This window comes from Somniosus microcephalus, chromosome 23, assembly GCF_052327205.1.
Source record: "Somniosus microcephalus isolate GS21.2 chromosome 23, FLI_Smic_1.0, whole genome shotgun sequence".
Lineage (NCBI taxonomy): Eukaryota > Metazoa > Chordata > Chondrichthyes > Squaliformes > Somniosidae > Somniosus > Somniosus microcephalus.
In genome coordinates, this window is record NC_141009.1 from 52557435 (window position 1) to 52572373 (window position 14939).

The 14939-nt window shown below is 44.8% G+C and overlaps 1 protein-coding gene across 1 annotated transcript in view; it reads left to right on the plus strand.

Moving 5' to 3' along the window:
* The first annotated feature begins 2637 nt into the window (after positions 1-2637).
* The window catches only part of paxx (PAXX non-homologous end joining factor), a 29539-nt gene continuing 17237 nt past the window's right edge, over positions 2638-14939 (plus strand). Inside the window, exons 1-3 of the mRNA XM_085965845.1 lie at positions 2638-2833; positions 6338-6478; positions 13706-13766. Coding sequence (XP_085821971.1) covers positions 6363-6478; positions 13706-13766 — 177 coding nt within the window. The 5' untranslated portion in view covers positions 2638-2833; positions 6338-6362. The remainder of the gene's footprint in view (positions 2834-6337; positions 6479-13705; positions 13767-14939) is intronic.

A 14939-nucleotide genomic window follows, 5' to 3' on the forward strand; every position in this document is an offset into this window, starting at 1 on the left:
CCAATTTTTATGCTTTCAACTGCCAAGCCCCTAAGCTCTGGAATTCCCTCCCTAGACCTCTCCACCTCTCTACCTCTCCTCCTTTGAGACGCTCCTTAAAACCTACATCTTTGACCAAGCTTTTGGTCATCTGTCCTTTTGGCCTGGATTTTGCGGTGCCAAGTAAGTCTTGTAAAAGGCCCTGCAGTGCATGCGCGAAAACCCAGAACTTGCGATCTGTCCAGGTCCGCCTCGACAGATCTACTGCACCACCTCAAAAATCATTTTCACTGGTGCAAAACTCTTTGTCCAACTACTGCCCAGCAAATGCCCACGAAACCCTTATGCCTGGTAAAAGCAGGCACAGAGCTTGCTTTTACCAGTGTAAAGGTTAACATAAATCTTAAATAAAAAATAAAAAAATCATGCACAAACATGTAAATTTTGGCCTGGATTAAAATTATTTTTCAAAAAATTAAATTTTTATTGTAACTGCGGCATTGAAGGGACTTTTATTTAATTCGGAAAATGGGAACGTTTATTTTTATTCCAGTTGTATAAATTATTTAATTATTTGGGGATTCCTCATATGCTTATGGTGATTCTGTTCGTAAATGGAATCCACATCAGCATATTAGGAATCATCTTTTCTGATTGGTGGAGCTGGCCCACGTGATCCCCAGGGAAACTTCCGAACCGCCTGCGTCCCTGGGATCCGTGGGCCTTTACGCAGGCGTATGCCTACAGGCCCAGGACCCGAACGTTCCGAAGCCCGGGAGCCTGAAGGTAGTTGTGGATTTTTTTAGCAGGTCGGAGGCGTACTCGGGAGGTACGCCTCCGACCACAAATTCCGGCCCCATATCTCCTTATGTGGCTCGGTGTCAAATTTTGTTTGATAACACTCCTGTGAAACACCTTGGGGCATTTTACTACATTAGGCCACTATATAAATGCAAGTTGTTGTTATTGAGTAATTCCTTGTCTGAAGTGATTTGAGAGCAAAATTAGAGACTGAAGATAAAGCCCTGTATAAAAGCAAACATTATTATTTATTATAAGGCATTGCATGCACTTCTTAAACTTACACATGGCAAGACTAATATTATCTAAGGAAGGATATACTTGCCTTGGAGGCGATGCAACGAAGGTTCACTAGATTGATTCCTGGGATGAGAGGGCTGTCCTATGATGAGAGATTGTGTAGAATGAGCCAATACTCTCTGGAGTTTAGAAGAATGGGAGGTGATCTCATTGAAACATACAAGATTCTAAAGTGGATTGACAGGGTAGATGCTGAGAGGTTGTTTCCCCTGGCTGGAGCGTCTAGAACTAGGGGACATAGGCCTAGAAATTCAGTGGGCTGCGCCACCAGTTAGCGCCCAAAGAGGGCACTCAGTGGCTTTAGCGCCACTGGCCACACCTACCGCGATATTTAGCGGGGCGCTAATGGCGGCGTTAGCCTGTAGCGCTGCGCAGCCACCGATGACGTCATCGGTGTGCACAGCGCCCCGCTCCCGCCCCGATGACCATATTTGGTCGCGCCCACCTCTTTAGCGCCGGTCGCAACTAGCGACCGGTTCACAGGGGCCTACCTGTGGCGGTAGTGGCGCTAGTTAAGGTGGAGGTGCGGGCGGCCGCTTTTTCGGCGGCCGCCTGCCAGCACCTCCGTCCCCGGCCTCCTAACCCCCCCCCCCGCGGCATTGCCGGCTGTTTCCCGAGAGCCCGGCACTTCTCCTTGGTGCCGGGCTCATTTGCCGGCACTCGCGAGCGGGGATCGCGCTGTTGCAGGCACCTCCCCCTTAACAGTGGGAGGAAGGCCTGCAGTACCGCAGCCTGCCGTGCCACAGCGTGTGGTGCTGCAGCCGTTAGCGCGCCGATATTCAGGGTGAGCGCCGCAAGCGGGGCGCGGGAAGCCTCGAGTAGCGGCCCGCTTCCATTTGGGGCGCAGAAACTGAATATCCGGATGGCGCAAGTGGCTCCGCTCGCAACGGTAATTCCGGCGCCCAGGCGAGCTTGGCGCCCCAAACAGCGCCCAACTGAATTTTTAGCCCATAGTCTCAGGATAAGGGGTCGGCCATTTAAGACTGAGATGAGAAGGAATTTCTTCACTCGGCTGTGAATCTTTGGAAGTCTCTGCCCCAGAGGGCTGTGAATGCTGAGTCTTTGGGTATATTCAAGGCTGAGATAGATAGGTTTTTGGACTCTAGGGGAATCGAGGGATACGGAGATCGGGCAGGAACGTGGGGTTGAGGTCGAAGATCAGCCATGATCTTATTGAATGGCGGAACAGGCTCGAGGGGCCGTATGACCTACTCCTGCTCTTACTTCTTATGTTCTTAAAAGGGAATTGGTTGCTGGAATATTAAATGACAACAACTTGCAGTTATATAGTGCCTTTAACTTAGGAAAACGTCCCGAGGCTGAAAGGGTATGTGGAGCAAGCGGGAGAGTGGAATTAGAGGAGCGGGGCAAAAACACCACACAGCCCCGAATGGTGTGTTTCTGTGCTCCCAACACGATGATCCTCGGATTATATTGAAGAAAAGAAAATAGAAAAATCCACTCGTCAGTCCGGAGTTCTCTCGCCAACACGAGATGGCGCTGTGAAGAAACCCGGTCGGACTTTTCTAGGAAAGTTTTCTCCCCAGTTTTTATCCCCTTGTTGTGTGCGAGGAGCCGGTTTGACAGGTCGGTGCCGAGCGCCTGCAGCGGGGGAGAGAGGACGGGGTCAGTGCGGCGACAGGGAGCGCAGACCCAGACCCACTGCTACTGCCTGCACCAGAGGCAGGATTGCACCGGGGTCAGAAACAGGCAACTGGGAGAGGGGAGAAAAGCCTTCCATTCATTTTAAAATGTAACTTCCGATTATTGGTCATTGTTAAACCCAAATATTTGAACAACATCAAAGAGTTTTGTACTTGTAGCTGGAAAGAGCAGACTCCGTTTTGTGGTTTTCAGTGTTTAAAGATTTGTGTTATAATATTTACCGTGTTACAGTGTTAACTGTTTTTATATTATAGTACTTAGTTAAACAGTAATTAAAGTCTTTATTACAGTATTTACTATAGTGTTTACTGTATGTTGTATTTAGTTATACAGTATTTACAGTGTTTATTACAATATTTACTGCATTTATGTTAGTGTTTAGTTATTGTATTTAGTTCAGTATTAACTGTATCTATGTTATAGTATTGCAGTAGTTTCTCTTCCCGCACCCACACCATTACCTCTGGTGTCCCCCAAGGATCTATCCTGGGCCCCCTCTTATTTCTCATCTACATGCTGCCCCTCCGCGACCTCATCTGAAAACGACGTCATATTTCACATGTACGCTGACAACACCCAGCTCTCCCTCACCACCACCTCTCGCGACCCCTGCATTGCCTCTGATTTGTCACGCTACTTCGCCGACCTCCAGTACTGGACGAGCAGAAATATCCTCCAACTAAATATTGAGCAGACCGAAGTCATTGTCTTCAGCCCCCGCCACGAACTCTGTCCCCTAGCCACCGACTCCATCCCACTCCCTGCTCACTGTACGAGGCTGAACCAGCCCGTTCGCAAACTTGGCGTCCTATCTGAGCCTGAGCTGGGCTTCTGACCCCATGTCCTCTCCATCACCAAGACCGCCTCCTTCCACCTCCCTAATATCACCTGTTTCCTCCCCTGCCTCAGCCCATCTGCTGTTGAAACGCTCACCATGCCTTTGTTACCTCAAGTATTGACTATTCCAATGCACTCCTGGCCGGCCTCCCACCTTCCACCCTCCGAAAACTTCAGCTCATCTAAAACGCTGCTGCCCGTAACCTAAATTGCACCAAGTCCCATTCGCCCATCACCCCTGTGCTCGCTGACCTTCATTGGCTCCCAGTCCGACAACGCCTCGATTTAAAAATTCTCCATCCTTGTTTTCAAATCCCTGTATGACCACACCTCTCCCCATCACTGTAACCTCCTCCAGCCCGACAATCTTCCGAGATCTCTGCTATCCTCCAAGTCAGGCCTCTTGCGTATCCCCGACTTTCATCGCCCCACCATTGGCGGCCGTGCCTTCAGCTGCCCAGACCCTAAGTTCTGGGATTCCCTCCATAAACCTCTCCACATCTCTACTTCTTTCTCCTCTTTTAAGGTGCTCCTTCAAACCTACCTCTTTGATCAAGCTTTTGGTCACCTGTCCTAATATCTCTTTATATGGCTTGGTGTCAAATTTTCTTTACACTCCTGTGAAGCACCTTGGGATGTTTTACTATGTTAAAGGTAGCCATCTAAATGCAAACTGATGTTGTAGTAGTATTTAGTTTTACAATATTTACTGTATGTTATAATATTTAGTGTTATGGTATTAAATGTATATGTTATAGTATTTATTATACAGTATTTATTACAGTATTTAGTTTTTATGCTATAGTATTTAGTGTTAGAGTAATAACTGTATATATGCTGTGGTATTTAGTTATACGGTATTTATTGCACTACTTACTATATGTATTCATGCTCATTTACTGTCAGCATTTGTTATATATTTACAGTTTTTTGTTACAGTATTGCCACTATTTATGTTACAGTATTTACTGTCAGTATTTATTTATTTATTTTTTAAATTCGTTTTTATGGGATGTGGGCGTCGCTGGCAAAGCCAGCATTTATTGCCCATCCCTAATATTGCAGTATTTACTGTACACTACACTATATGCTATGTAATTGCTTTATTATAATATTTATTTATATTACAGTACATACTGTATGCCCAGTACATTACAGTGCATATTATCATAGAAACCTACAGCACCGAAGGAGGCCATTCGGCCCGTTGTGCCTGTGCCGGCTCTTTGAAAGAGCTGTCCAATATGCCCCATAACCCTGCAAATTAGTCCTCTTCAAGCACATGTTCAATTGCCCTTTGAAAGTTCCTATAGAATCTGATTCCACCACCCTTTCAGGTAGTGCGTTCCAGATATCAACAATCCTCTGTGTGAAAAAATTTCTCCTCATTTCCCCTCTAGTTCTTTTGCCAGTTATTTTAAAACTATGACCTCTGGTTACCGACTCACTTGCCAGAGGAAATAGTTTCTCCCGACTTGCTCTATCAAAACCCCTCAGAATTTTGAACACCTTGATTAGATCTCCCCTTAACCTTCTCTGCTCCAAGGAGAACAATCCCAACTTCTCCAATCTCTCCACATAACTGAAGTCCCTCATCCCTGATATCATCCTGGTAAACCTCCTCCGTACCCTCTCCAAGGCCTTGACATCCTTCCTAAAGGGTGGTGCCCAGAATTGGACACAATACTCCAGCTGAGGCCTAACCAGTGATTTGTAAAGGTTTAGCATGACTTCTTTGTTTTTGTATTCAATGCCCCTATTTGCAAAGCCAAGTATCCCATATGCTTTCTTAACTGCCTTATCAAATTAGCCTGCCACCTTCAAGGATTTGTGAATATGCACCCCCAGGTCCCTCTGCTCAAAATAAGACCATTTAGATTATACTGCCTCTCCATGTTTTTCTCCCAAAGTGCACCACTTCACACTTATCCGCATTAAATTGCATTTGCCATGTGTCTGCCCATTTCACCAGTCTGTCTGTGTCCTCTTGAAATCTGTTGTCAAGTTTTGTTATCATCCGCAAACTTCAAAATTGTACTCTTTATACCCAAGTCCAGGTCATTTATATATAACAACCCCTGGGGGACCCCACTGTATACTTCCCTCCAGTCAGAAAAACATCCATTCACCGCTGCTCTCTGCCTCCTATCCCTTCATACCCAAGTTACCACCGTCCCTTTTATACCATGTGCTTCTATTTCCCGAATAAGTCTGTTATGCGTTAATTTATCAAATGTCTTTTGAAAATCCATATATACATCTACTGCGCTACCTTCATCAACCCTCTCTGTTACTTCATCAAAGAACTCAATCAGGTTAGTCAGACATGATTTGCTTTTAACAAATCTGTGCTGGCTATTCCTTAATAACCCATGCTTCACCAAGTGAGAAATAATTTTGTCCTTGACAATATTGTCTGTCATTTTAGTATTAATGTAATTACAGTATGTACTGCATGCTAGCATTTAATGTACACTACATTATATACTATGTTAGTATTTAATGTACATTCTCCTAGATACTATTTTAGTATTTAATGTATACATTGTACACTATGTTAGTATTTACTGTATGCTATAGCAGGTTCTGTCTTTGTAATTAGTGTACATTACACTATGTATGTTGGGTCTATTTGTTGCACCATGTACTCCATGCATTGCGTTAGTATTTACTGTACATTGCAGCATGTACTGTGTGTTAGTGTTTGTATGTGACTGTACTGACTGTGCTTTATCATATTTGCAATTTTTTCAAGAAACTGACCACTCAGCTGCTGGAAGATGGAAGCTAAGCAGCGACTGCCCTCTGTCGGGTCGCTACACATCCACACCCTCCCTCAGAGCCACCAGAGGTACCTTTGCTACACCCGGCCCGGCCCTCACAACTTCCATCTGTGGTGAGTCCGTGAGAGGCGAGAAAATAATTCCAGTGAAAGATCTTTGTTGCTAGTGCTGGCTGTGCTGGGGATTGTGGGGCCTAGTTATTGTGCCATTTGCATGTCCTATTCTGCTGCATATCGATGGGAAGTTACAGTACAACTCTGGAGTCAGGTCCTGCTTTGGTTTCACACACCACTTGAGCTTGACACCGTGCATAGTACAACCCTGGTATAACGTCAAGACAGATTTAAGAAGTTCTCAGATTGCCCATTGGTTTTCTGTCACTTTATAAACTTGCAGGAGTGGGGGATTTTTTTGTGATTTAAGAGAACAGGCACACCAGACTGTGGTTTCAAAATTTCCTCAGTAACTCTAATAACCAAAAACTTCAATAATTCTCAATAAAAACTTGTAATAATAAAAAATCTTAAGCAACTCTAATACCCTCACTGACTCTTAATTAACTTGAAACATCAGCAGCTATGCACCTCAGTAATTCTAATAGCTTGTAACCTCAGTAGCTCTAAGGGACAGAAAGCAGAGAATAGTGGTGAACGGTTGTTTTACAGTCTGGAGGGAAGTGTGCAGTGGTGTTTTCCCGAGGTCAGTGTTGGGACCACTGCTCTTTTTGATATATGTAAATGACCTGGATTTGGGTATACAGGGCATAATTTCAAAATTTGCAGATGACACGAAACTTGGAAATGTAGTAATCAGTGAGGAGGATAGTAACAGACTTCAGGAGGTCATAGACAGACTGGTGAAATAGGCAGACACATAACAGATGACATTTAACTTGGAGAAGTGTGAAGTGATTCATTTTGGTAGGAAGAATGAGCAGAGGCAATATGAACTAAATGGTACAATATTAAAGTGGTGCAGGAACAGAGAGACCTGGGGGTGTACGTACACAAGTCTTTGAAGGTGGCAGGACAAGTAAAGGCTGTTAAAAAGGCACACAGGACCCTTGGCTTTATTAATAGAGGAATAGAGTACAAAAGCAAGGAAGTTAGGCTAAACCTTTATAAAACACTGGTTAGGCCCCAGCTGGAGTATTGTGGCCAATTCTGGGCACCACATTTTAGGAAGGATGTCAAGGCCTTGGAGAGGAGATTCACTGGAATAGTACCAGGGATGAGGGACTTCAGTTATGTGGAGAGACTAGAGAAACTGTGGTTGTTCTTCTTAGAGCAGGGAAGATTAAGGGGCCATTTAATAGAAGTGTGCAAAATTATGAAGGGTTTTGACAGAGTAAATGAGGAGAAACGGTAGAAGGGTCAGTAACCAGAGGACACAGATTGAAGGTAATTGGCAAAAGGACCAGAGTTTTTTTTTTTAAAGGGATGTGGGCGTCGCTGGAAAGGCCAGCATTTATTGCCCATCCCTAATTGCCGTTGAGAAGGTGGTGGTGAGCCGCCGCAGTCCGAAGTCGATGCCGGGTGGTCCGGCCAATTATGTTTCGTAGCGGTTACAACTGAGTGGCTTGCTAGGCCATGTCAGAAAGCAGTTAAGAGTTACATGTAGGCCAGACCAGGTAAGGACGGCAGATTTCCTTCGCCTAAAGTACATTAGTGAACCAGATGGGTTTTTACGACAATCCGATAGTTTCGTCAATGCTAGTAATTATTCCAGATTTATTTAATTAACTGAATTTTCAAATTCCCCAACTGCTACGGTGGGATTTGAACTCCCGTCTCTGGATCATTAGTGCAGGCCTACTGGATTACTAGCCCAGTGATATTACCACTACACCACTGTTCCTGTGCTATGAGGAATTTTTTTTTTATGCAGTGCATAAAAACCAGCCTGCCCATCTAAAACTGGACAGGTGGGAATGTCATTAGTTTTGAGATTATTAACTACAGTGAATTATATAGCAGCCACCCTCAGAACGATTTACAGAAATTTTATTATTTGGCAAATAGTTAAATTTCACACCCTTTAAAAATGATATTGCTACATCCAAGGTTTTCACAATAACAGTTATGTAACATTCCCAGATGTTAAAAAACACTGATTTGGGATATTTTCTGTACTTAGATAATTGGGCATTTTGTTTTATAACTCCATGCTGGGGGTCAGCCAAAAGAGAACGCCAGTGGTTTTCAAACTGTTCTATGTGGGAGGAGGTCCTGCAAATATTTACACATGGGCCTCCTGCAAAGATTGGCGTACTTTCAGAGAGCTGTGCAAGCATTGGCACATTCTCAGGGACTTTCTATGAAGATTGATGCATCCTCCTGTGGCCATGTAAATATTGGCACATTTTCAGAACCCCCTGTAAAGGTTGATGCACTTTCAAAGACCCCTCCGTGCCACCACCTTGCAAGTATTGGCACATTTTCAGGGCTCCCAGCAAAGACTGACGCACCCTCAGGGACCCCTGCAAGTACTAGCTCACTTTGAACGATCCCTTACACTAAAACTTCCAACGGTGACCCAAAGGTAGGCACTGTTATCACTGCAGAAAACAGCTTCCTTGACTACACAAACACCACACCAATGTCAGAACTGTAGGTACACTGACAGAGTTCCAGATTTCACATCAGCACCTACCAGACCCTAGTTTGGAAATCACACAAGTACGCGCACACTATTGTGAAATTCCACGTAGGACAATTGTCACCTTGGCATTCTACGGTTCGTTTTAATTTTTATCCTATAAGACCTATCAAAATGTAAAATATCACAAGCTTACAATCGAGATCGGTTCCAAGAACATCTTCCATTGGATTGTCCCCCGCCCCCAGTCCCTTGGTTTTCCTCTTCCTTGCACCATATCTTGACGGAAGAGGCAGGCAGACGCACGACTCCCAGGTCTTTGTCCCGCCTGTCCATGAGTTGGCCACAGGAGGCGCACAAGAGCATGTTAGAATAATTGGCCCTCTGCTCAGATCCTCCTCTTTATTGGTCCGCGGAGCCCGAAATCACTAATGTAAACCTACCACTGGCCACTTCCTACACCAGTTGTTCTGCTGATGTTAGCTACTGATGTGTCAGGGGGAAGGTCCACTTGTAACCCCAAGAATCAGTGTCCTGGCCTCCTTGCTGAGCTCTGAGTTGCTTCTAACTTTTTCCTCCCCTCCCATCTTTCCCTACCCTCAATCTCTCCTTCATCCATCTCATTTATGACCAGTGTATGTGCAGGAAGATTGGAGTTAGATAGCTCTAGATGAAGAGATAGCACAAGCACATTGGGCTGAATGGCCTCCCTCTCTGTTATAATCTCTGTGACGCCTCCCTAACTCCAATCCTGTATTTCCGACTACAGAGAAATTGAATTGCCAATGTAAATTTACACTATTATGGGGAAAGGCAGGTATTTGAAATAAATTCTTCACAACTGAAGACTCAGTCGGTCTGAGGATGCCATTGTCCATTGCGGTCAGAAAAGCAAGTGTAATAAAGAAATTCAAAGGCTGAAATGTGTACAAGGCACCTGAATAAGTGGGCCAGGCCTTGGAGTCCTCAAGGAAATGAGCAAGGAGAGGCTGTAGTTAATATATGAGGAGCTCCAATAATATAGAGGCTATGCCTGGACATAGCAAGTCATCAAATGGAAGGCATTTTAACAGGGCAATGATAGACTCCTCAGTAGTAGAGAAAATGCTGAAGATAATTTCACAGAAACAGCAGAATTACTGATCCAAAAGACAGAGAGTGCACAAGCAGTCACCAGTCTGGACTTGGAGGTAATCACAGACCTACTGGGATTATTTGAGGAATATACTGAATTAAGAAAAATAACCCGTCTAATTATTTCGCGCCTTATTATGTCATTTAAACATCTCAAAGCACTTAAGCATCAGCCTTGGCTCAGTAGTCGCGCATGTGCCTCTGATTCAGAAGGTCGTGGGTACAAGACCCATTCCAGAGGCTTGAGCACAAAATCTAGGCCGACACTCCAGTGAGACGTTAAACTGAGGCCCCACCTGCCGTCTCAGGTGGATGTAAAAGACCTCATGGCACTATTCGAAGAAGAGCAGGGAGTTCTCCTGTTATCCTGGCGAATAGTTATCCCAATACTTAGCCCTGAACCAACATCACCGACACAGACTATCTGGTCATTTAACTCATTGCTGTTTGTGACACCTTGCTGCGCACAAACTAGTTGCTTTGTTTCCTTACATTACAACAGTGACTACACGGCAAAAGTATTTCATTGGCTGTTAAGCACTTTGGAATGTCCTGAGGTTGTGAAAGGCTCTATAAACTGAGGAGTCTCATTCCTTCAGGTAGTGAATTGTTGTTGATGATTTCAAAAATGTCAAATTTTTTATTTTTTTTTACTTTTCCTTTCTATCTAATCTTTCTCTCCCTCTTAATCCAATCTTTCTTTCCCTCTTTATTTCTCTTTCTATACCTGATTTGACTCTAATTCACCCCCTTCTCAGTCATTCTTCTGTTTATTTCTTAATCCTTAAATCTAATTGGTTAAAGAGATACGTAGGATTACATAGAATATGCAGCACAGAAACAGGCCATTCGGCCCAACCAGTCCGTGCGACGTTTATGCTCCACTCGAGTCTCTTCCCCATCCTTCCTCCTCTAACCCTATCAGAAATACCCTCGATTCCCTTCTCCCTCATATGCTTATCTAGCTTCCCCTTAAATGCATCTATACTATTCGCTTCAACCACTCCCTGTGGTAGCGAGTTCCACATTCTCACCACTCTCTGGGTAAAGAAGTTTATTCTGAATTTCCTATTTGATTTTATGGTGACTACCTTATATTGATAGCCTCTGGTTTTGCTCTTCCCCACAAGTGGAAATATTCTCTCTGTGTCTACTCGATCAAAACCTTTCATAATTTAAAAGACCTCTATTATGTCACCCCTCAGCCTTCTCTTTTGAAGAGAAAAGAGACCCAGCCTGTTCATCCTTTCTTAATATGTATACCCTCGTATTTCTGGTATTATCCTTGTAAATCTTTTTTTCACCCTCTCCAGTGCCTCTATATCCATTTTGTATTATGGTGAGCAGAATTGTACGCAGTACTCCAAACATGGTCTAATCAAGGTTCGATACAAGTTTAGCATAACTTCCCTACTTATCAATTCTATCCCTCTAGAAATAAACCCTAGTGCTTGGTTTGCTTTTGTTGTGGCCTTATTGACCTGCGTCACAACTTTTAGTGATTTGTACTCCCAGATCCCTTTGCTCCTCTCCCCCATTTAGATTCTTTTTTTCCAAATAATATGTGACCTCCTTATTTTTCTTACCAAAATGTAATACCTCACACTTATCTATGTAGAAAAACACTGTTAATCGCGCTGTTCACTAAGGTCCCAGATGCCGCGCTCCTGTTATCAGCTCGCACTTCCAGCAAGTTACGGTGCAAAAGATTTTTGAGCTGAAGGGTGCAAAACGAATTGTGATTAACGGGCATTGCCCTGTTCCAGCAATTGATATTAACCGGGCATGCCCTGTTCCAGCAATTGTGATTAACCGGGCATGCCCTGTTCCAGCAATTGTGATTAACGGGCATTGCCCTGTTCCAGCAATTGTGATTAACCGGGCATGCCCTGTTCCAACAATTGTGATTAACCGGGCATGCCCTGTTCCAGCAATTGTGATTAACCGGGCATGCCCTGTTCCAGCAATTGTGATTAACCGGGCATTGCCCTGTTCCAGCAATTGTGATTAACCGGGTGTGGTAAACCACTGTCGTTCACTGTGTTCACTGTTGTTGTTGTTGTTGTTGTTGTCATTCACTCTTGTTTCACTGTTATACCTGACTATGCCTCAGCTGACTCCGCCCTTGGCTACCTGGTATAAGGACGGCTGCACGGCAGCTCTCTGCCATTCGGTCGTCCACTAGAGGCATAGTCCTGATCTGTTTGTAGTTGCATTCAGTAGTTAATAAAAGCCTGTTGTTCTGAACTCTACTCGGCCTTTTATTAGAATCGATAGCGCATCACCGGGCATTGCCCTGTTCCAGCAATTGTGATTAACCGGGCATTGCCCTGTTCCAGCAATTGTGATTAACCGGGCATTGCCCTGTTCCAGCAATTGTGATTACCGGGCATTGCCCTGTTCCAGCAATTGTGATTACCGGGCATTGCCCTGTTCCAGCAATTGTGATTAACCGGGCATTGCCCTGTTCCAGCAATTGTGATTACCGGGCATTGCCCTGTTCCAGCAATTGTGATTACCGGGCATTGCCCTGTTCCAGCAATTGTGATTAACCGGGCATTGCCCTGTTCCAGCAACTGTGATTAACCGGGCATTGCCCTGTTCCAGCAATTGTGATTACCGGGCATTGCCCTGTTCCAGCAATTGTGATTAACCGGGCATTGCCCTGTTCCAGCAACTGTGATTAACCGGGCATTGCCCTGTTCCAGCAATTGTGATTACCGGGCATTGCCCTGTTCCAGCAATTGTGATTAACCGGGCATTACCCTGTTCCAGCAATTGTGATTACCGGGCATTGCCCTGTTCCAGCAACTGTGATTAACCGGGCATTGCCCTGTTCCAGCAATTGTGATTACCGGGCATTGCCCTGTCCCAGCAATTGTGATTACCAGGCATTGCCCTGTTCCAGCAACTGTGATTAACCGGGCATTGCCCTGTTCCAGCAATTGTGATTAACCGGGCATGCCCTGTTCCAGCAATTGTGATTAACGGGCATTGCCCTGTTCCAGCAATTGTGATTAACTGGGCATTGCCCTGTTCCAGCAATTTCCAGCCCAATTAACTGTTTTTTCAGTGTGCAGTGACTGTTGTTATGTAGACCAATACAGTAGTTACTCTATGCCTTCTGTGTCCACAAACAGCAACGTGTTGAAGAAGAATACCAGTCAGATTAGTGGTTAAACTCCATGCTCTTCTTCAAATAGTGTTATGGAATCCTTGATGTCCACCTGAACAGGAAGAGGTGACATCAGTTTAAAGGTCAGCACCTCCATCAATGCCGCATTCCCTCAGTACTGCAGCGGAGTGTCAACCTGGATAATGTATTTACGCCTCAGGTCAGGATTCTGACCCAGAACCAAGAACGCTACCCACTGAGCCAAGCTGCCATTGGGCTCAGACTGGCGCACTCATTTTCACTTCAAACCTTTACGGCTGTCAGAGGAGACTATTGACCCATTACTCTGAGCTGGATCCTAAATGGCGTCCCTGAGTTGAAAGGACTCCATCGTGCTCCACTGTGCCTCCAAGTCTATCCTCTTATTTCACTCTTGTGTACATGACTCTGTAAGATAAAGCACTGACAACAACTGTCCACCTTTCCTTTGCAGTGTTACAAATGTTGTGGATGTTTGGAGTACAGGTTTCAGTCCACAAAAGCTGGAGGAACATGTAAGTAGCAGGGCTGCTAATTTCCCTAATGTTGGAGGACTGAGATAGAATCATTGCATAGGTGTGCGATCCTGCTGCTGACAAATGGTCCGGTGTTTTTATAACTATATACTATTCAAAATTTTGCAAAAGGTCCACAGTTCCTGTCTACAAACCTTAGTTCCTGTTGTCTAGATGTTTGATCATGCTTTTGTGTCAACATTTCCCATTGAATTGTGCTATGTCAACTGTCACAGTGAAGCTGCAGGCCATGACCATTAGGTGGCCCCATGGAGCAAGTGTCTGGAGTCTCTCCACTAACTCTGTCATCATCTTCTATATAAAAAAGACTCAGCTTTATCAACTGACCGTGGGCAATGTTTACTCGAATCTAGCTATATTAAAAGTCTTATGTATAGTATGCACATCCTGCAATTGTCACACTTGCTTCCTATAACACTTTCCTTGACAGACTTTACTCATCATGCTTTGCTGGTAACATCCCTATTGTTATAAAACAGCAACTCACCATGATCAATGCAATGGGCCATTAAGTGGAAGAACAATAGAACGCCAATGTTTGAGTGACTGGCTCCAGACCAGTTGCAGTCTGACGCCATTACCAAGACAGGTGTCACACAGGGACAGATTCTACTGGCTCAATAATGAATCTGTCACTGCACATGGCCCCAAGACAAAGCAGAGTCCAGTGAGCCGGGGTGGATTGTGGGTGTGCCAGCAGGTGCATGAGTGTGGCCCTAATACGATTCTTCTTCCAACTGTCCCTCCTTCAGAGCCTGTCCTCTGCTCAATGTCTCCCTGTGGTAACATGGGTAGGAGGGGCGGGGGGGAGAGATGGCGGGGGGGAGAGATGGCGGGGGGGATGTCATGGGTGTGAAAATTAAGTACTCGCATTAATAAAGAGGAATATTGACACTTTTGCCTAAGAAAATATTATCCACTTAGTTTTGCCCAGTTCACTCTCCGCTGGAGTTTCTCTTGGGCGACCTGCCTCCTTCAGCTGAGATGGAGGGGTACAGGGTGGCTGTCCTGATCCCAGATCATTGCAAGTGCCCCTGCTGGTGATAGCCTAGGGGATGCTTAATCGTAGTGCCTTGTTGACTACTTTCCCATGTTCTGTCTCCCAACTCAATCTGGGTTCATCCCCTCTGCAATACAGGTAGACTATCCTTT